Genomic DNA, 22830 nt, shown 5'->3' with positions numbered 1-22830 from the left:
GACGAGAATCCCACATTCTGGAAGAGGATGGGGAGGACGACTGATCACAGTGGTTCGCGAATTCCAAGAAGTACGGTAGATAAACATTTTAGTTCTCGTTGTATACGATACAATCTTCCCTATAGCAACGAAACAAACTCGTCCCGTAAACGATTGATTGATTGCTTATGGCTACTAAAAATGGCGTCACAACATCTAGGTTATCGACACCGTCCCATACAAGAAGCCACGAGATAGCAATACCCGTCGGTAGGGGCAGGAAGCTCTGGGTATTAGGGATCTGGGGAGCCCCATAGGCCCAGGAAAAGGAAGACGAAATATCTCCCAATAGTTTTATCCAACCTTTGCGTGGACTTGGTCCTCCTGCCTTCGCACCACTGGTGGAAAAGTTCTCTTTTCAAGAAATATTGGATCTCCAGACGAGGCGCCTCTTACGGAAATTCAATAATATTGTCATACTTTTATTTATTGTCAAGTTTTGTTTTAATCCCGTTGCTATCATGGATCAAGACAGGCTTAAGAATCTCTCTCTCTCTCTCTCTCTCTCTCTCTCTCTCTCTCTCTCTCTCTCTCTCTCTCTCTCTCAATCAAGATAAGTTTAAGAACTCTTTATATTTACAAAAGGTACTACAATTCCAAATAATCTCTCTCTCTCTCTCTCTCTCTCTCTCTCTCTCAACCAAGAGAAGCTTAAGAACTCTATATTTACAAAAGGTACTACAATTCCAAATAATCTCTCTCTCTCTCTCTCCCCCCGGATATTATGCTCTCAGGATAAGTGAAAAAGAAATCGGATTCAGTTGAAGCGAAAAACATGAAAAATACTTTTAATAATACGACTCGATTCCCTTTGAGAAGATTCCAAGAAGCATTTAATACTTTTCCTGGGATCAGATTCTAAAGCGTCTATTCCCTCCCACGCCCCAACCCCCTTCACACAATATTCATTCCAATATTCTACAATTTCTTTAAATTATTTTGCCGTATCTTAGTATATAAAAAGTCTTTTGGAGAATCCTACGCCAGGGATGCTCTGACGATGGTCTAAATTCTTGGTACCTTTCATTATCAACCCTTTCTTAAACTGACAATTCTCTCTCTCTCTCTCTCTCTCTCTCTCTCTCTCTCTCTCTCTCTCTCTCTCTCTCTCTCTCTCTTTTTCTCTCTCTCTACGTATTCAGTGATAATGATATCAACATTATGAAAGGATAAACTTCTCTGCTAATGTTCGCTGGGAACTGAAGTAATGAAGTTTTCTTCTTTCTGTTTTGCTTAAGAGATTAAAATGTTTCACTGTTCCTCAGGCGAAGTGGAGCCAGTTTTCATCAAGTTTAAAATCTTTATCTCGACGGCAAGATGACTCGAAGTAATAGCCTGGTAGTACCCAACAACGGTAATACTAATTACTATCGTTGGTTACTGCGAAACAAATACTCCCAGCCATCTCGTCTTGGACATAAAAACATTGAACGTGATGACAACTGGATTAACTTTGTCTGAGGAACAGTGAGGCATCTTAATCTTCTTCGTAAAACAGAGAGGAGAAAACTTCATTACTTCAATTCCCAACGAACATTAACACACAAAAGCTTACCCTTTCATAACGTTGATGTCATTATCGCTGAATACGCAGAGAGAGAGAGAGAGAGAGAGAGAGAGAGAGAGAGAGAGAGAGAGAGAGAGAGAGAAAGAGAGAAGGGTCATTTACATGAAAGGGTTGATAATGGAAGGTAATTAAGACGATCCTTAAGGAGCCTTTGATAAAGAGATTACCTTACTGAAGCGAATAAATAATAAAAAAGTAGTGACGTGGAGGGGTCTGACTTGAAGGGTAATGAGCCACAATAAGGCTCAACCGCTAGAGAAATAAGTAAAAAGTAAGTATAAGAAAGATTTAGAAGGTGAACCAGTCAGTGACTGAACTAATAACCGTGGCCAGATAAGCTCTCTATTAAAAAGAAAAATATTTCAACCATAAGAAAAAATTTTTCTATAGAACTTTACAAATAAAACAAAAACAAGTTAAAAATGCCCCGATCTAGCTTTCGGTGGTCTCGGTATAATGCTGTGTGAGCCGTGGCCCATGAAACTTTAACCACGTCCCGGTGGTGGCCTGTCCTATACCGTTGCCAGACGCATGATTATGGCCAAATTTAACCTTAAATAAAATAAAAACTACTGAGGCTAGAGAGCTGCAATTTGGTATGTTTGATGATTGGAGGGCGGATGATCAACATACCAATTTGCAGCCCTCTAGCCTCAGTAGTTTTTAAGATTTGAGGGCGGACAGAAAAAGTGCTGACTGAATGACGTTCGGACGGACAGACAAAGCCGGCACAATAGTTTTCTTTTACAGAAAACTAACTACACTATTGTAGCTCCGCAAAGAAACCTTCCATTTAACTATTCTTGTTTATTTTACTGTGAAAAACCAAGGGTTACCTCACAGAAACACTTCGAAAGACTGTTTTTCACATATCCTGCAGAGGAACTCAGCCTATTTTACAGAGGAACTCATCCTACAGAACACATCCTACAGTGGAATTCATCCTACAGAGGAACTCCTCCTGCACAAGAACTCATCCTACAGAATAACTCTTCCTGACCAAGAACTCATTCCAAAGAGGAACTCATCCTACAGAAGAACTCATCCTACAGAAGAAATCTTCCTGCACAAGAACTCATCCTACAGAAGAACTCATCCTACAGAAGAACTCTTCCTGCACAAGAACTCATCCTACAGAAGAACTCATCCTATAGAAGAAGAAATCCTACAGAGAACTCATCCTACAGAAGAACTCTTCCTGCACAAGAACTCTTCCTGCACAAGAACTCTTCCTGCACAAGAACTCTTCCTGCACAAGAAGAACTCTTCCTGCACAAGAACTCATCCTACAGAGGAAATCTTCCTACACAAGAAATCCTACAGAGGAACTCATCCTACAGAGAAACTCATCCTACAGAAGAAATCATCTTGCAAAGGAACACATCCCACATAGGAACTCATCTTACAGAAAGACTCATCCTACAGAGGAGCACATCCTACAGAAGAAAACATCCTTCAGAAGAACTTATCCTACAAAGGAACTCCTTCTACAGAACTTAACCTGAAGAGGGAACTCATCCTATTCTACTGAGGAACTCATCCTACAGTGCATCTCATCCTTTTCACAGAGGAACTCATGCTACAGTGGAATTCATCCTATTCTACAGAGAAACTCACTCTACAGAGGAGCCCATCCTACAAAGGAACTCTAGGAGTGGCCAAAAATAAAAAAAAAAGAACCCTTTCCTCTACTTCCTTGAGATTGGGCGGCAATGACGTCATCTCCAGATGTATTCAGGTCAGATCCACCTACTCATAATTCAAGATGGATTTAAAAAATATTGTAAAAATTAAAAATAATATTTTCTATACGATACATGTCGTAATATTTATTCAACCTGTTTTATTTACAGAATCCGGCTGAAAAAGGATAAACGAACTAAAAAACCAACCTTGGCCAAAACACGTAGTGGTTGGTCCAGTTTCGAAAATAAAAAAATGGTTAAAAATGGAGTTTCATGGCCATTTTTCATCCGGGAACAATACGCGACCGAAATGCAAAATTTTGCAACGGGTGGAGACCTCGTAATGGATGCCAGAGAGAGAGAGAGAGAGAGAGAGAGAGAGATTTAACTGTAAATGGACATTTCAGAAGTTGAGAAATGCAGTTATATATATATATATATATATATATATATATATATATATATATATATATATATATATATATATATATATATATATATATATATATATATATATATATATATATATATGATTGTCACTGGAGACGAGAGGTGTCATGATGCGTGTTCAGTTTGTTATTGAAATAACTTTTGTAAAAGAAATACAGAATTGTATTTCTTGAAATCGCGTGAGTTATTTCAGCGTTCAGAATTCACTGAGAGAGAAAAGAGAGAGAGAGCAAATACCTTGTTTTCAATTATACTGTAAATCTCTATTCTTAATGAAAATGACAGTTAAGTATGTTTTATATATATATATGTATGTATATATATATATATATATATATATATATATATATATATATATATATGGACATTCATTTCAGTAGTTGAGAAATGCAGTTTATATATATATATATATATATATATATATATATATATATATATATATATATATATATATATATATATATATATATATATATATATAACTGCATTTCTCAACTACTGAAATGAATGTCCATATATATATATATATATATATATATATATATATATATATATATATATATATATATATATATATATATATATATATATATACATACATATATATATATATATATAAAACATACTTAACTGTCATTTTCATTAAGAATAGAGATTTACAGTATAATTGAAAAAACAAGGTATTTGCTCTCTCTCTCTCTTTCTCTCTCTCTCTCAGTGAATTCTGAACGCTGAAATAACTCACGCGATTTCAAGAAATACAATTCGTATTTCTTTACAAAAGTTATTTCAATAACAAACTGAACACGCATCATGGCACCTCTCGTCTCCAGTGACAATCATGGCACTAACTAACGTCCGACTTCGGGAGAGAACATTGGCACGCCTTTGCATTGCACCCTGTCAAGGCGAGGGACTGACAGACTGACAGACAGACAGGCAGGAACGCTCATATATTAAAGATAATGAACTTAATGGGATTCTCCTACACTCGCTGCAGTGATTCCAAACCGGACCAACTGGACCAGCTGGACCACCGCCGGCTGTCGGTCCGTCTTTTATGAAAACTTCGGGACGACGAGTGTTCGTAATGAACTCGGTGTAACAGATGCAGTGGAGAGGAGGAGGAGGAGGAGGAGGAGTTGGGAAGGCGTTCGGAATTATTGTACCATTTACGATGGCAGAGAAGGACTTGTTTCTCCTGAAATCAGAATACAAGAGGGACGGACGAGGAAAGGCACAATTTAAATGTGGAGTGATGAAGGAACGTAATAATAATAATAATAATAATAATAATAATAATAATAATAATAATAATAATAATAATAATAATAACCTATTCAACTAGTGACAGAGATTACTTATAAATCTCATATCTTTCAGTAAGCAAGTAGCTAAGTCGGTACATATGAGCACTAAATTTCCTTAAAACTATTAAATTCATTTTCAGCCAATCTGCGAAGGAATTGTAGGACAGAAACGTCCCTGGCAGCAGGGGAAATTCGCTTAGTTAGAGGAATACTGTATTTCCTACGAAGGCACGAGGACATAAGTTGGCTATCAGACCCATAGCCTTTTTGAGGTAGAGCCCAGATGCTATCTACCTTAAATCTAGACGTTTGCTAAAATAAAGCCTAAAAGTTTGCTCTAACCTTTTCTGAGATCAAACAAAAACGCTAAACTGGAAGCAACACTGTTTTACTAAAATAAAACCAAATGTCAGAGAATTTGAAAGGGAAACGTTAGCTTACTTTTAAACCTGGATGTTAGTTAAAATAAAAACCAAACGTTTGCTAAAACTTAGTGCCCAAACCTTTTCCGAGATCAAACCAAAACGTTAAACTGGAACCAAAACTGTTTTACTAACATAACACAAGATGTTTGAAAGTCTATTAAATAAAAACCAAACGTTTGCTACAATTTATGTCCCAAACTTTTTCCGAGATCAAACCAAAACGTTGCACTGAAACCAAAACTGTTACTAAAATAGCACTAAAGTTTAAAAGGGAAACATTAGCTAACTTAAATCCAGATGTTAGCTATAATTAAAACGAAAAGTTTGCTGTGATTTAGGTCCCAAAGCTTTCCTGAAATCAAACCAAAACGTTAAACTAAAACCCAAATTCTTCACTAAAATAACACCAAACGTTTGCGAGTCTCAAAGGGAAACGTTAACTAACTTAAAACTCATTGCTTGATCAAACAGTCTAAACACTTGCTGTAAATTAGGTCCTAAACCTTTTCTGACATCATACCAAAACGTTGAACTGGAACCAACATTCTTTACTAAGATAAAACCAAACGTTCCAGAGGCTCAAACATTAGATAAGGTTTATAAAAAAAAAAAAAAAAAAAAGACCCTTCCAAAATGCAGCGTTTCCCATAGAAAAGCCGTCGATGGCGAGAATCCGGACCTGTCATCTTTAAGCCTCGGCTAACCTTTAAGCTACGCTAGTGGGTGGGCCGAACTGCCACGCTGCCCCTTCCCAAAAAGTTTGCTGGACTTCAAGGGATTGTGGGTCTAAATAACTCACCTAAAATTAGAATGTGGAACATTTACCTGATAATAATCAATATCATGATTAAGATTAAGATAAAAGATCATACAATAATAAATACTACGGAATTATACTATAGAATATTAACCTGATAATAATCGATATTATGATTAAGATTAAGATAAAGACTCATACAATAATAAATACTAAGGAATTACAGTATAGAATATTAAACTGATAATAATCAATACTATGATTAGGAGTAACATAAAAATGATATGTCACTATAAGAATAAATATACAGAAAATATGCAATTTTAGCCTACTCTAGCACTCTCGATAAAAGGAATATTGACATTCTATATATGAACGCTATGAGTCAGGTTGAATAGTTTCTTTATACTTATTCTTGAAATGATGGATAATTTTACTAATAACGTTGATTATCACCAGGCTGATATTTCAAATCATAATTGCAGGAGAGAGATCTCGCCTGCAATTATGATTTGAAATATCAGCCTGGCGATAATCAACGTTATTAGCAAAATTATCCATCATTTCAAGAATAAATATAAAGAAACTATTCAACCTGACTCATAGCATTCACAAATAAAAGAACACTGGCCTTTTCTTTAACAAAAAGACAAAACCTGGTAAAAATGCCCACCAAGGTCATCTTGTGCCAAATAATATAAATCAGCCAAGATATGCACTTATATCGCCGCTGAAATTACTAAAAAAATGTCATTTTTTAAAGACACATCTTATCATCGAAGCTTTCCCATTGAGGTCATAAAATACCCCCGTTAACCTTCCACCTGCTTAAAAGCCAACGAGGGAAAAGAAGAAGAAGAAGAAGAAGAAGAAGAAGAAGAAGAAGAAGAAGAAGAAGAAGAAGAAGAAGAAGAAGAAGAAATAGGTGAGAGAGAAACTAGTTGATATGGGCAAAAACAGCCTCATAAATTCGAGGTTGGAAGACAAATCTGATATATTTCACTAGTGATAAATTATATACCTTTTATGAGTCTTTTCCACTTAGCCCTTGCAGAATAACGATTAAATCTAAAAGCTGTCTCTCCGTGTTTCCCTCTCAGGGGAACTGAAGAGCCTAAGTGTCTGACGAAAGCACTTCACAAGAACACTTGAAATCAAGTGGCACACTGTACGCAACCGAACAAATGGAAGAGAACCTCTGAAATATTATGACAAAAGGAGGCCAAAACAGTTCACAGAACACCTGAGAGAGAGAGAGAGAGAGAGAGAGAGAGAGAGAGAGAGAGAGAGAGAGAGAGAGAGAGAGAGAGAGAGAGAATGTCTTATGAATATTCCATGAATGGTTTCACCCTAGTGAGGTGAGGATTACCTCTTCAAGGCCCTCATAGCGTATTCTCTCTCTCTCTCTCTCTCTCTCTCTCTCTCTCTCTCTCTCTCTCTCATAGCCGCTACCCACAATAGTCACCTAACAACTAAGTGCATGACTAACTACTTGGGACCACAGCAAAAAGTCAACTATATCTTAGTTTAACCAGACCATTGAGCTGATGAAGAGCTCTCCTAGAGAGGGCTGGCCCGAAGGATTAGATTTATTTTACGTGGCTAAGAACCAATTGGTTACCTAGCAACGGGACCTACAGCTTATTGTGGAATCCGAACCACAATATAGCGAGAAATGAATTTCTATTACCAGAAATAAATTCTTCTTGTTCTTCATTGGCCGGTCGGAGATTTGAACTCGCGGCCAGCAGAGTGCTAGCTGAGAACTGAACACAGAGGCACACTTGAGTTTCAAAGAACAGACCCATCTGCTCCTCCTCCATGCCCCAGTGAGAGAGAGAGAGAGAGAGAGAGAGAGAGAGAGAGAGAGAGAGAGAGAGAGAGAGAGAGGCACGATGGCACTTCCTGTGTGCTTTAGATGTAAAATAAACGAAATCTGATTTACAGTTAAAACTATTATGTACTGGACGTCGGATTCATTTCAAATTCTCAAATGGCTGAAGAATTTAGCGTCAGTGAATCGCGCCACTACGCAAAAATCCCCGTAAATCTATTGAAAAATCCCCATAGATTACGAAAGCAATTTCGCAAAAACCCTTGAATGAAAGAGATTCCATTTAGTCTTACTCGATTCGTATTTCATCCGGGTTAAACCCTTCACCAAAAGTAATGCATTACAAGCTTTCACAGATTCGAACTCTATCAGATTTCAGGATCAATTTCTATCTCTATCTCTCGCTCCAGATTTCAGTTTCAATCGGCATTCAATTTCCACCAATCGTGATTAAAAAACGGGCAACATTAACGTAACACGAATGGTCCTTTATAGTAATTGTCATCAAAACTCTGACTGAATACAAAGCTTGAATTTAAAGAACTTTTGTGGTCCTGAAACATATCGGTCTGACCCATTTTTTTAATTTACTGCATCTCTCCTCCTTTCGATTTTTAAGCCCACTGTCTCCCGTCATTGCTCCTCTATCTATTATTATTTTTATGTTTTTTTTTTTATGCTGAGGATGAATATCAGCAGCCGATATCACGATAACCAATGGCGTGCGCCGAGCAGCATGAGAAGCCAATCACGACTGGATTCAGTGACGTTAGTTGGGGATATTTACCGTCAGACCCTTAAGACTCAAGACTAGTGAAAAATCAGTACATTTTTGCCTTGTTCAACATGGAAAGGCAGAACAGCAAAGTCAAAAGAAGATTCCATGTGCAGACTTTGCTGTTAACAAACTGAGATAGATCTAAAAGTCAAAACCAAACTTTGTATAACGATCTAAGTGCGGATGAGGAGGTTTTTAAAACTATTTCCTGTGTGAACACCAACGTTCGATGAAGTTTTAAGTTTCCTTTTTGATACTAACTTGTGTCACCATGTCAAAACTCGGACCGTAACAGGAGTAGCACAAGCGCCTTTATTCACGTTATAAACTCATGTCGGCAACTCATTGAATACATACCACATACATGTTGAAAACAAGTCAACGAAAGCAACTGAGTACCGATTCTGTGGACAATCGAAAGAAGCTTCTGGTGAAGACTACCAACAAGTCGTTGACTTGTGCTTAACCTGTTTATGATGTGTGAGCGACAGGTTGCCGACATATGTTTACGACATGCTTTGCTGCAGAATGGACGTATTCTCAAATCTGTCGAGATACAAAGGCCTACGGGACACCCCTCGTGGTGTCTGCATCTTGCCCAAACTGACCAAATAACCCATTAAGGGGATGGGGGAGAAAAAAAGATGGGTCTGAAATGGAAATCATCTGGAAACAGAAGGGGACTTCGTTTTTAAAGAAGTAAAAATGCGCCGACGTTTCTTCGGCGCAATACAGTTTTCTGTACAGCGTATAATCAAGGCCACCGAAATTGGATCTATATTTCGGTGGTCTCGGTATAATGATGTATGAGCCGCGGCCCATGAAACTTTACCCACGGCCAGGTGATGACCTGTCCTATATCGCTGCCAGACTTTAACCTTAAATCACTGAGGCTACAGAGCTGCAATTTGGTAAGTTTGATGATTGGTGGGTGGATGATCAACACACCAATTTGCAGCCCTCTAGCCTGAGTAGTTCTTAAGATCTGAGGGCGGACAGAAAAAGTGCGTACGGACAAATAGCCATCTCTATAATAGTTTACTTTTACGGAAAACTAAAAACCAAATATATCACATCTCCAAATTAGACTTCACATGAAAGAAAAAAGGCGTCAGCTTAAAAACCCGGAGTATTGATCATGCCATAACGACCTGGTACCTCGGATAACGGGGGATTAAATTTCCACTCAAAAAAATACGTCTGCAAAATTTAAAAACATATAATGACAATTATAGTCAAATGGCCAAGCGTACCAGCCGTTGCATTTTGGTTGTCTGAAAGAATGAATATTCTGTTCGTAATAACTGGGACATTTCAACCCTCGAAAATATTTCTGTAGTAATTACACCACGGTTGATGTCGGTCAAATGATTATCAGACACAGCTGATTCGTCAAACATAATTATTACGTTTTTTCAATAAATAATTCATGCTTCGTGCACCTCCCCTACTTTCTCTCTCTCTCTCTCTCTCTCTCTCTCTCTCTCTCTCTCTCTCTCTCTCTCTCTCTCTCTCTCTCTCTGTTACCAGTTTTCTCTCTGCCCTAAAATTGTCCATATCAGAATGGGCCTAATTACAAAATAAACAAACTTCGCGCACCATCCTTTCTCTCTCTCTCTCTCTCTCTCTCTCTCTCTCTCTCTCTCTCTCTCTCTCTCTCTCTCTCTCTCTCTCTCTCTGTTACCAATTTTCTCTCTGCCCTAAAATTGTCCATATCAGAATGGGCCTAATTACAAAATAAACAAACTTCGCGCACCATCCTTTCTCTCTCTCTCTCTCTCTCTCTCTCTGTTACCAATTTTCTCTCTGCCCTAAAATTGTCAATATCAGAATGGGCCTAATTACAAAATAAACAAACTTCGTGCACCATCCTTTCTCTCTCTCTCTCTCTCTCTCTCTCTCTCTCTCTCTCTCTCTCTCTCTCTCTCTCTGTTAATAGGTTTTCTCTCTGCCCTAAAATCTGTCCACGTCAGAATGGGTGTAATCACAATATAAACAAAATATATAAACTTCCAGCACTATCAGCTTCTTTCTCTATCATTTACCAGTTTGCTCTTTCCCCAAATATTCGTCTTTAACAGAATGGGTTGAATCACAAAATAAACAAAAAAAAAAAGAAAACTTTGTGTGCCATCCAGTTTCTCTCTCTCTCTCTCTCTCTCTCTCTCTCTCTCTCTCTCTCTCTCTCTCTCTCTCTCTCTCTCTAAAAGGTGTCCAGTTATCAATTTTCTAATTTCTCCCTTTCCCTAATGTTTGCTCAAAACAGAAAGGGTGTAACCACAAAATAATCAAAATAAATAAACAACCTTTCTCCTTCAGTCCATTCTTAATAGAATGGGATAAATCCCACTGCACAAAATAAGGTTTTAACCAAGACCACTCCATCCTCTCCCTAATCTTATCTATTCTTATCATCGACCCCTTTTTCCATATCAGTAAGTTAATCTGATTACTGCACTTTCCCGATATAATATGGTTCCATTAGAATCTCTTTGTCTTCATAATTTATTGCTTAAGTGAAGACCATCCACTATGAGAGTGGCTATACACCTTTGCCAAAGGATTTTATCAAAATATAAACAGAGATATCTCCTGAGTCTTATGAACTGGTACATATTTCTGTACCTGCACATGAAATATTTAGCACATTAAGTTTTCAATCTGCTTATCTTTTTTAGGCATAATGGAGAAAATGTACCCAATGGAGCTTTTCTACCCAAAAAGCACCCAATGGACGAAGTGTACTTAATATCTAAACTATTCAATGGACAAAGTGTACCTCATTTACGAAATGTATCCAATGGGCAAAGTGTCCCTAATATACAGAATGCATTCTATGGACAAGGTGTTCCTAATATACAGAATGCATTCTATGGACAAGGTGTTCCTAATATACAGAATGCATTCTATGGACAAGGTGTTCCTAATATACAGAATGCATTCTATGGACAAGGTGTTCCTAATATACAGAATGCATTCTATGGACAAGGTGTTCCTAATATACAGAATGCATTCTATGGACAAGATGTTCCTAATATACAGAATGCATTCTATGGACAAGGTGTTCCTAATATACAGAATGCATTCTATGGACAAAGTGTCCCTAATATACAAAACGTCACGAGTGAACAAATTCTACTCAATATAAAATGTACCTAGTCAACCATGTGTACCTAATAAGGAAAATGTTCACCATGGAAAAAGTGTACCTAATATACAAAATATTTAATGGACAAAGTATACCTAATATACAAAATGTACACAGAGGACTAAGTGTACCTAATATACAATATTTACCCAATGAACAAATTGTATTTAATATTCAAAATATATCCAATGGATAAACAGTATATCATATACACAAAATACCAAATAAAGTCTACCTGATATACAAAACATATAAATGAACAAATTGTACCTATATATAAAAAAATCAGTGGATAAAGTGTACCTAAAATACAAAATGTAGCCAAAGGACTGTGTATCTAATATACAAAATGTACTAAATACACAAATTTTATCCGATACACAAAATGTACCCAACGAACAAAATGTACCCAATATACAAAACATCCAATGAACGAAACATACCCAATGGCACAATTCCCCGAAAGGCATCATCCCTCCAAGAAGCAATAAGCAAAGCTGAACTTCCTCCAGCGAGGATTCCCATCCTCCAACTTCCAGAGTCCAGAACTTCCGAGATTCGGGAGGAAATGATTAGTTTGAACAATTGCACGGGAGATTCACCGCAGCTGGAATGACCTCCTCCCACAAACTTCTGCAGGGCCTTCCTTTATTGCCTGGTCTGAAGCTGAGTCCAAATTGTAATGGGAAGAAGAATTACTTTGAAAGATTAATTCAAGATGGTTTTGGCTTGGCTGTTACCCAACTGTAATGCTTTGAAATAAAACATGATGTCTTCCTCTACACTTCTTAGCAATCTGCAAAGGTTCTGGAATAAAGAATTTTGGCCAAAACCTACCACTGGGACCTTTGAGGTCATTCAGAGCTGAAAAGGAAGTGAGTACAAAGGCTTGGAAGGTGTAACAGGAGGAAAACCTCGCAGTCGCACTATAAAAAAACTGATAGGAGAGGGTCGAGGAAAGTAAGATGGAAGAAAGAGAATATGAACGGAGGTAGAGTAAAAGGAATAAAAGGGGTTGCAAGCTAGGGGCCGAAGGGACGCTGCAAAGAACCTCAACTAATGCCTATGTTGTACCGTGTAAGATGCACTGACGGCACTGTCTCCCTACGGGGCCAAAGGTTTTGAAAAGTTTTTAACAGCGACTTACCGTCGTCCAGTCCGGGATCAAGCCTCTCTCACCACTAGACCCTAATCAAGTATACACAACGACAGTACCTTTTTCCGTGCTTTCAGACGGTACGAAACGTCCCTGGGCAGGAACTTGCCCTCTACAGAGATATACATTTCATACGACAATGACAGTATTAGTTACCAAACCAGTCCAGAAGTAAATAAACTATTGATTGATTGGTTTATGAAATTTACGCTGTCAAACGAAGCTCCGGGGACGGCCATTCAGCGCTCAAGACAGTGAAAAGAGGCAGTTGGAGCGGTTGGACAGCTAGATATAAAGAGATCCTGAAAATGAAGGAAATGAAGTACAAGACCTAAAGGTGGAACTGGGAGAAGACCCCACAGCTGCAACGCCCTTTAATAGAACCTGCAGTGCACCACGTGAGGTGCACTGAAGACACTGCCGCCCTACGGAAAATATCAAACTATTATTTCCCAGCTACGACAAAGCTGTTCAGTCCCTCTGCAGTGGGACATTTCACAAACACAGCGTTTCATCCCAAATCGTCATTAAATAGGCAGCTTATTGACAGGACTTCGGTAAACAGCATCACGAGATTATTGTGTTTTGAAACTCACGGCACGAGATTATTCATGTATTCAAATTCAATATGCCTTGGACATGGGCTAGTTCTCTCTCTCTCTCTCTCTCTCTCTCTCTCTCTCTCTCTCTCTCTCCAGCAGCTACTGCTGTTCAAATAGTACTGAAACCTTCCACAATAATTTAACGACATGAATCTCAACACTGTCTCTCCTTTTTTCTTTCTTTCTTTTTCTTTTTTTTATTTTCTCAGTTGAAAACCCTTATGGACAAAGTCAACAGATTATAATAAACACAAGAGGGCCCCACAGAGAGAGAGAGAGAGAGAGAGAGAGAGAGAGAGAGAGAGAGAAGTTACGAGGAAAAGTGATAATTAAATAAACATGAGGGAACAGAAGATAAAACCGATACACCTGAAATTCAGGAGATGAGGTCAGAAGCAGCAACAGAGAGCAGGAATGAATTCGCTCTCGCTAAGTATTTGAGACCAGAATATTCCACGACAGAGTTTGTTCAACTGTTCCACATTCTAGTTGGAGCCGAGATAAATCTCCTCCAGCAAACTGAGTCGTATTAAACCTGATGCTAGAAAACGACGCACCATTTGCAGCAGCAGCAGCAGCATCCAGCGAATTCCGCTAAAATGTAGCGAGGTGGGAAGCATTTATTCCGCTAATGTTAGCGATCAATCCCATGAAATTGAGACGCGTGAATTTCCGATGTTGAAGCGGCCAACGTTTAACGCCCCAAAGAGACTAAGTACGTTTGCTTGGAATGGTGTCCCAGTAAACGTTCCCCCAGAATGCTTAAAGACACAAGAGTTCCATATATTCTTTCAATTGATATACGTTTATGGAGAAAGTTTAAAGTCAATGCCCGCGAATTTTATATAAACAAGCAGCCAGTTACGTTCATACGTTACAAAATGCATCTATAAATTTGCATACGTGTTCTTTCACGGGTTGTTTAACAGCGGCAAAGAGTATTGATAGTTTTAGCTTAAAGTAAAACAGCGAGAAACACAAGGAAAGATACTTGAAGCTAGTTTAACGATTTCAGGGTAGAAGGACCTCTGTGGGTTGTCACGTTCTCCATGATATCAGCTCTTGCTCTCTCTCTCTCTCTCTCTCTCTCTCTCTCTCTCTCTCTCTCTCTCTCTCTCTCTGGGCTTTCCCCTACCAAAAAGTATAGAAAGAAAGGGAGAAGAATTTCATTCATAAAATTAGCAGCTTATATTTTCTAGAAAATATTATACCATTTCGCTCTCTCTCTCTCTCTCTCTCTCTCTCTCTCTCTCTCTCTCTCTCTCCATGCCCTTCGCCTTTCTCTGGGTTTTCTCTTAACAGAAAGTATGGAAAGAAAGGGAGAAAGCATTTCATTCACAAAATCAAAGATGAGTATTTCAAACAGTTTCTATTTCCTAGAGAATTATTGTCCTCAAGTCTACGGGATTATGATGTTTACAGAAATAAATAATGATATAAAGTGTCATAGAGTAAAAGAATAAATCAAATGAGGGACTGATTACCATACTGCATTTCATCACAACAGGTTTAAGCTTATGATTAATGTAAACATCACATCGTGTTGTGTTTATATGCTACTGTGTTTGATCATAAAGTTAATCTTTACAGGACCTGAAGATTAAATTTATTACTGATATATGAAGTGCAGTTAGAGTTAAATGAGACATTCACTAACACAATAAAGAAACGTAAACCTAATCAATCAGAAGAAATTACATACGAAATTCTGCTCAAAAAACACGATTTGTTTTTTATATGGTAAAACACTAATTATTGTCCATAGCCATTTGTACAATCATGACGTGACTATCTTCAGAAACAAATAATGTATCGTACATTTTGAGAGAGAGAGAGAGAGAGAGAGAGAGAGAGAGAGAGAGAGAGAGAGAGAGAGAGAGAGAGAGAGAGAGCTCACCACTGGCCAGCCCAAACAGCCCAAAACCGACTCTCGTAATTGGTCCAGAGAATTTTCACAAACCAATCAAAGTGCGGCAGAAAAACTCTTAATTAATCTCTGACCCGCATAGTTGGCATCAGTCGCCTATAACATTACCAAACTACTGAACGAAATTGGCGATACGTATTAAAGCCAAAAGGAATTTGTGATACTTATTAAAACCAAAAAGAATTTGCGATACCTATTAAAACCAAAAAGAATTTGTGGTAAGTATTAAAACCAAAAGGATTTGTTTCTGATGAGGTTTAAAAACGGATTCCACATCCAAAAAATTTAGTGAAATATCCTTATTATTTGGAGCAACAGAATTTGCAATAAGTTTTACAATTTGCAAACAGAATTTACAAATTTGCATACAGCATAGGCAGAATTTGCAAAGTTATTGCAAACAGAATTTGCAATAATTGTTGAGATTTAAAAATGGATTCCATTTCAGAAATTCGGTGAATTATCATTATTATATAGAACAACAGAATTTGCGCAATGTTTTAATACAAAAATTGATCTCTGTTGAGGTTTTAAATTGGACTCCACTTCAAAAATTCCTTGACTATCATCATATAAAAAATCAAGAACTCCATATATTATCTCAAATGACGTCAGTACAAGGTACAACGCGGGATTATAACATATCCTAATCATATATTCTCTCAATTGACATCAGTACAAGGTACAACGGGGAATTATAACATATCCTGTGGGTATAAGGACAGGTACAAGGTAAGTCTAGGTACCATTAGGATACAATGGATACTCAGTTTAGGTTAGGATATTCTGAGCGTTCCATGAAGTGAAGAGGTTCAATTAATCTTGTGAAAACTTTGTTTTCAGACATTATAGAAAAGAAAACACACTAATAAACGAGAAAAGAAAAAAAAAGACTAACAGCAAAGAAGGATGCACTGGAGTCTATGTATTCACAAACTAAGAAAGACGAATTGAATTTGCATAAATACACAAAACCATTTGTTTAAGTTTCCTTGTGAAGACTTTCTCTGCAGATGTAAATCCTCTGTAGAAAATAAAAGCTTTAAAATAAATAAAAGAAGACTTTGGACACAACGGAGATCTTACATCTACATAAACAAGGACTTCATATTCTGTATCTCGATATCCACCGTTCATTTTCGATCTATCATGGAACAACTAAAATATAAAACTAAAGATAAAAGCATCTACCGAATCCTCAGCATTCTCTCTCTCTCTCTCTCTCTCTCTCTCTCTCTCTCTCTCTGTCATCACAGTCACTCTCAGCACCGTCAATTTGACAAAAAGAAAAAAAGAAATTCCCTCACTCGAACGCATACGTCCTTTCTCTCTCTCTCTCTCTCTCTCTCTCTCTCTGTCATCACAGTCACTCTCAGCACCGTCAATTTGACAAAAAGAAAAAAAAATTCCCTCACTCGAACGCATACGTTCTTTCTCTCTCTCTCTCTCTCTCTCTCTCTCTCTCTCTCTCTCTCTCTCTCTCTCTCTCTCTCTCACCACAGTCACCCTCAACACCGTCAATTTGACAAAAGAAAAGAACAAAAGAGAAAATCCCTCACTCAAAGGCGGACGTTCTTCCTCCCCCATCTTTCATCGCCAGAGGCAGTTGGCAAGGTCTTCCCAGGTCATGTTATGGCCGTCATCACACCTCCTCAACAACGGCTGTAAATTACTGATAAAGGACGGATACAGTAGGGTTATGAGTAGGAGGAGGAGGAGGAGGAGGAGGAGGAGGAGGAGGAGGAGGAGGAGGGTTCGGGACTGACGTTGGCTGGGAGGCTGAGGAAGAATTGAAGTCGGTGAAAGGCCAATTCTTTTGAGTGCGTAGCTGAGAAGATTAAGTGATGGTAAAGGAAATGAAAAGGTTGATGTAGAGTTGAGGGAGGCTGAGGTGTGGTTAGGTGTTGAGGCAGAGGCTAAAATGTCTTTTTCTATTCAATCCCACATCCACAAACTCGAAGAAACCAAAGATAACTTCATCCTCTGGCCTTATGAGCTTGTCATCTTTGATTAGACGAATGATTAAAGGTGGCTTATAAATGAGCAGTGGTCTAAGACTGTTTGCTTCAAGCCAGGTGGAGGCACTCTACCTTCACATGAATGAGGCATCGATTTCTTTTTATAAAAGAGGAGAGCCTTTTTACCGAATCCCAAAAGGTTACGACCAAACCAAAACTTGGAAAACCAAAAGACAAACCTTGAAATTACACTCAAGTAGAATAACCGCAACAACTCATGAGTCACACGAAGAGAACATAATTTCCTTACAAAAGGGGCAACATCTTCGTTAAGGTTGTCTTTTAAATCAAAGATCAACAATCCATTTGCAACATGAGGTATCAAAGAGCATTCGGAAAAAGCTCTTTCCCAGAAGAATCCAAACACAACTCGAGCCACCAGCAGGAGAATGACCAAGACATCTCCCCATCTGCGTTAAGTGTCAGGCAATCACCAAACTTCACAAAACATCGCAGCTTTGCCTCAGAGAAGACAAACATCAAACACATCCTTTTCTGGGAAGTCTTGAGAATCCTGACTCAATCGTCAATAAACTTGTGTTTCCTTCCATTTGCTAAATTCTCTCTCTGCTCTTTATGTCCCCTTCTGAAAGAGGCAATCCATCCAGGCACCTTTAAGTGCTTGCACCACAGACCTTGCAGCGTCTCTCCCAAAGTTGATGCGTCGATGCCTGAGGTCACGTGACCCTTTTCACTTGACGTCATACTGTCTGCATACGTCACTTCAGGTGGTGTCATACCAACCACAGCATACTAAGCATTTTGAAACTTATTTTATACAACCCAAATTCAAACCACATTGTTGGGATGATGTACAACTTACATGAGTAGAATTTACATGAATATTCCTGGTAATAAGTAAACAACTAGCTGGTAAGCAATAAATCATAAAAATATCCATCGATTTTATGATGTTCAGGCTGTCAAGCAAAGCACTGGTCCACTTTCGGCCATTCAATGCCCAAGACAGTGACAGGAATTGGAGTTGGAGTGGTTGGACAGTAAGATAAAGAGATCCAGAAAACAGAGGAGATGAAATACAAGGACATAAAGAAGGAACTGGGAGAAAACCCCACAGCTGCATTAAGAAGTACCAGTTAGAGGTGCTGGACAGCAAAGAAGAAGAAAGGAAGCGGGAATGAAGGTAAAGATTAAAAGGTAACATCATTTAAGTACCGAAGGGACGCTGCAAACATCCTTTAGTAAATGCCTACAGTGCGCCAAGTGAGGTGCACTGACGGTACTATCCCCTTAACGAAGAGTATAACCGGCCAGAAATAGTGAATTTCCATCCTTAAAATGAAGAAGGGGAAAGGGGGTTTAGAGGTGGGGAACTTATGGTCCACTATCTCCTTTTTGAAGTACTCTCAGGTAATCTTTTAAGGCTTTGGAAACCCGCAGGGGAAACCATCTAGAGGTGATCTCGGGAGGGTAGGGAAGGGAGAGTGGGGATGGGAGTGAGGGGGAGGCTGAGATGTTGCAGAGGAGATGGGAGTGGAGGGAGGGAGAGAGGGAGGGAGGGCGAAGGGGAAAAGGGTCCAGATCCAATATCCGAAAATTCCATATTTCTCCTGGCCACACTCACCTCCTCGCAGGCGCTGCAAAAGATTTATTTTACAAAATGTTCGATCGTGAAATGGCTCGTAAGTTCTTCAAAGGTATTTACATCTTATTATTAACTAGAACTACATTATACCAACTTTATTAAGATTGATGATACGAAACGAGCATTGACGGCCATTAACTTGACAAGCAAGTTTCTGTTACATAGGATAAGCATTCTATTACGTCATAAATTGGAAGCAGCGAATAAGTGAACCTAACCAGCCAACGTTCAAATGAATAAATGGATAAATAATTAAACAAATAAATAAATGAATAATAATATATTCATAAAGAAAAAAATTCTGATGCAAAATGTCTTCCATTTCAGCCGAGACTGAAACAAATGGAGTCGTGACCCGAAGGATTTTGGCAACAAATACATCTGGCGGCTCAATATTTATGTCCATGACATAAATGACCATAAATTCCTCCTTGACAAACACATCTGTTTCTGACAAAATGTCGAGGAAAATAATGGCGTCCAAAAGTGACTTGGTTTTGCTTCCCTGAATTAAGAGGGGTTCAAGTGACCCCATTTTAAGGCTAAAGCTTTTCCCACGATTTCATCAGTCCCCGCCGTTTCTCATTACCATCAACTGACTTTATTTTACAGCTAATCCTTTTCCATGTTTTCACCAGTATGCAGCTTCTCATCACTATCACCAGACTTCATTTTACAGCTAAATCTTCTTCCATGCTGTCACCAGTCTCAGCATCTTTTGATCACCATCACCAACCATTGCTGTTTCATCTGCAAACATGTCTTACTCAGTAGACCCTACATATGAGCATCTTATAATTGGAACCCAAAATAAAATTCAATCTTTCACCAAAAGAACAGTTATTAAATGAATAGGGAAATGAAGCAATTCATAGCTGAAGGAGTTGGACAGCTCTTTGAGAAGATAAAAAAAAATAAAATTTAAAGTCAGAAAGCAAGGCTGCTGGGTCACAGTACAGCCCACAGTGAGCCAAGCATGACATACTGTATACACAAAATTCTGACTTTAGTATCCAGAATTTTTATTTTCAAATCATGTATTCTGGAGTCTCCATAACTCTGGAGATCAGTTCAACATCTCAACAAAACTCATCTTATCTAAGCGATTTCTCTTCAGTAGAATTTCATTTACGACTCGTCCCTTCTGAGGCTTATAAATCCCGGGATATGAATCCCTAGGAATATAAGGAATATAAATTCTGGGACATGAATCCCTGGCAATATAAGGAATATAAATCCCTAGGAATATAATGAATATAAATCCATGGATATGAATCCCTGGGAATATAAGGAATATAAATCCCTAGGAATACAAGGAATATAAATCCCGGGATATGAAACCCTACGAATATAAGGAATATAAATTCTGGGATATGAATCCCTGGCAATATAAGGAATATAAATCCCTAGGATTATAATGAATATAAATCCAGGGACATGAATCCCTGGGAATATAAGGAATATAAATCCCACGATATGAATCCCTAGGAATATAAAGAATATAAATCCCGGGACAGGGATTAGAAGGAGTCCTTCACGGCAACGCAACTCTTATCCTAGGCATAGGATTTAGGATTATAGCAAAGAAGGAATAACTTGGAAGTGAAGGAGAGAGAGAGAGAGAGAGAGAGAGAGAGAGAGAGAGAGAGAGAGAGAGAGAGAGAGAGAGGGAGGTTACATATCACGTGATCACCATACCCTCCATCGAAGTTGGAGAGTTTTTGCTAAACTCCCCAATAATTAAAATAAAACCATTTTAGGATAATAATAATAATAATAATAATAATAATAATAATAATAATAATAATAATAAATTATTATTTATAATAATAATAATAATAATAATAATAATAATAATAATAATAATAATAATAATAATAATAATAATAATAATATACCAGTAAATACTCACAAAAGTTTCAAAAAATAATAAAAAGATGCTACATCAGGTTTTCCTAGCCTCCCTCGTTTGTTTATTTCTATTTGCTTTTTCTGCAATTGTATGAATTGCTCTGCGCTCTCCACTAACTTCCGAAAGGGCAATCCATCACAGAACCGTCAATAATTGTTTGGACAGGGAACCTGGGTCTGTAGTGATGAATGAGAAACAAAACAATTCTCACGTTTGTTTTGTCAATATTTGCAGTTGATAGGTGGTTATATCTGGATAACATTTTACAGCATTTCAGGCTTCAATCTTCATGCAAGTTTGTTTAGTTAATGATCATACGCCTAATGCATTGTTTGAATAGGCACTGAGGGTTTCTGTGTAAGAAACTGGCCATTATGAAACGTAATACAACAAATCTACTGTACGTTCCATTCTCTCTCTCTCTCTCTCTCTCTCTCTCTCTCTCTCTCTCTCTCTCTCTCTCTCTCTTACCAGTTTTCTCTCTCCCCTAAAATTTGTCCATATCAGGATGGGTTTAATCACAAAAATAAATTTCGTGCAGCATCCACCTGTCTCTCTCTCTCTCTCTCTCTCTCTCTCTCTCTCTCTCTCTCTCTCTCTCTAAAAACTGTTCTGTTACCAGTTTTCTCCCTCTTTCCCCTAAAAGGGTTTAATCACAAAATAATAAAAAGTAAATAAATAACCTTTTTCCTACAGTCCACCCTTAATAGAATGGGATAAACCCCACTACACAAAATAAGGTTTTACCAAGACCACTCCATCCCCTCCCTATTCTTATCTGCTCTTATTGTCGACCCCTTTTTCCGTATCAACCGTATCAATAAGTTAACCTGATTACTCCACTTTCCCGATTCAATTTGGTTCCATTAGAATCTCTTTGTCTTCATAATTATCGTTTAAGTGAACACCATCCACTTTGAGAGTTATTATACACCTCTGCAAAAACATTTTATTAAAATGTAAACACAAAGATATCTCCTGAGTCTTATGAACTGGTACATATATCTATACCTGCACGTGTAATATTTAGCACATTAAGTTTTCAATCTGCTTATCTTTTTTAGGCATAATGGAGAAAATGTACCCAATGGAGTTTATCTACCCAAAAGGCACCCAATGGACGAAGTGTACTCAATATCTAAACTATTCAATGGACAATGTGTACCTAATTTACGAAATGTATTCAATGGGCAACGTGTCCCTAATATACAGAATGCATTCTATGGACAAAGTGTCCCTAATATAGAAAACGTCACGAGTGAAGAAATTCTACTCAATATAAAATGTACCTAGTGAACCATGTGTACCTAATAAGCAAAATGTACCCCATGGAAAAAGTGTAACTAATATACAAAAATATTTAATGGACAAAGTACAGTATACCTAATATACAAAATGTACACAGAAGACTAAGTGTACCTAATACCAAAGTAATGTATTACAAGCTTCCAGAGATTCGAACTCTATCAGATTTCAGGATCAATTTCTATCGCTGTCTCTCCCTCCAGATTTCAGTTTCAATCAGCATTCAATTTCCACCAATCGTGATTAAAAAACGGGCAAAATTAACGCAACACGAAAGGTCCTTCATATAGTAATTGCCATCAAAACTTCGA

General features: G+C 37.9%; 1 protein-coding gene across 1 annotated transcript in view; it reads left to right on the top strand.

The window, feature by feature from the left end:
• Nucleotides 1-3318: 3318 nt before the first annotated feature.
• LOC136830003 (repetin-like) overlaps nt 3319-22830 on the top strand; it is a 76756-nt gene continuing 57244 nt past the window's right edge. Inside the window, exons 1-3 of the mRNA XM_067089178.1 lie at nt 3319-3344; nt 3460-3518; nt 7069-7158. Of these exons, the coding sequence (XP_066945279.1) occupies nt 3319-3344; nt 3460-3518; nt 7069-7158 (175 nt within the window). The remainder of the gene's footprint in view (nt 3345-3459; nt 3519-7068; nt 7159-22830) is intronic.

Source organism: Macrobrachium rosenbergii, chromosome 45 (genome assembly GCF_040412425.1).
Source record: "Macrobrachium rosenbergii isolate ZJJX-2024 chromosome 45, ASM4041242v1, whole genome shotgun sequence".
In the NCBI taxonomy this organism is placed as follows: domain Eukaryota; kingdom Metazoa; phylum Arthropoda; class Malacostraca; order Decapoda; family Palaemonidae; genus Macrobrachium; species Macrobrachium rosenbergii.
This window is presented reverse-complemented; position numbering and strand designations above follow the sequence as displayed.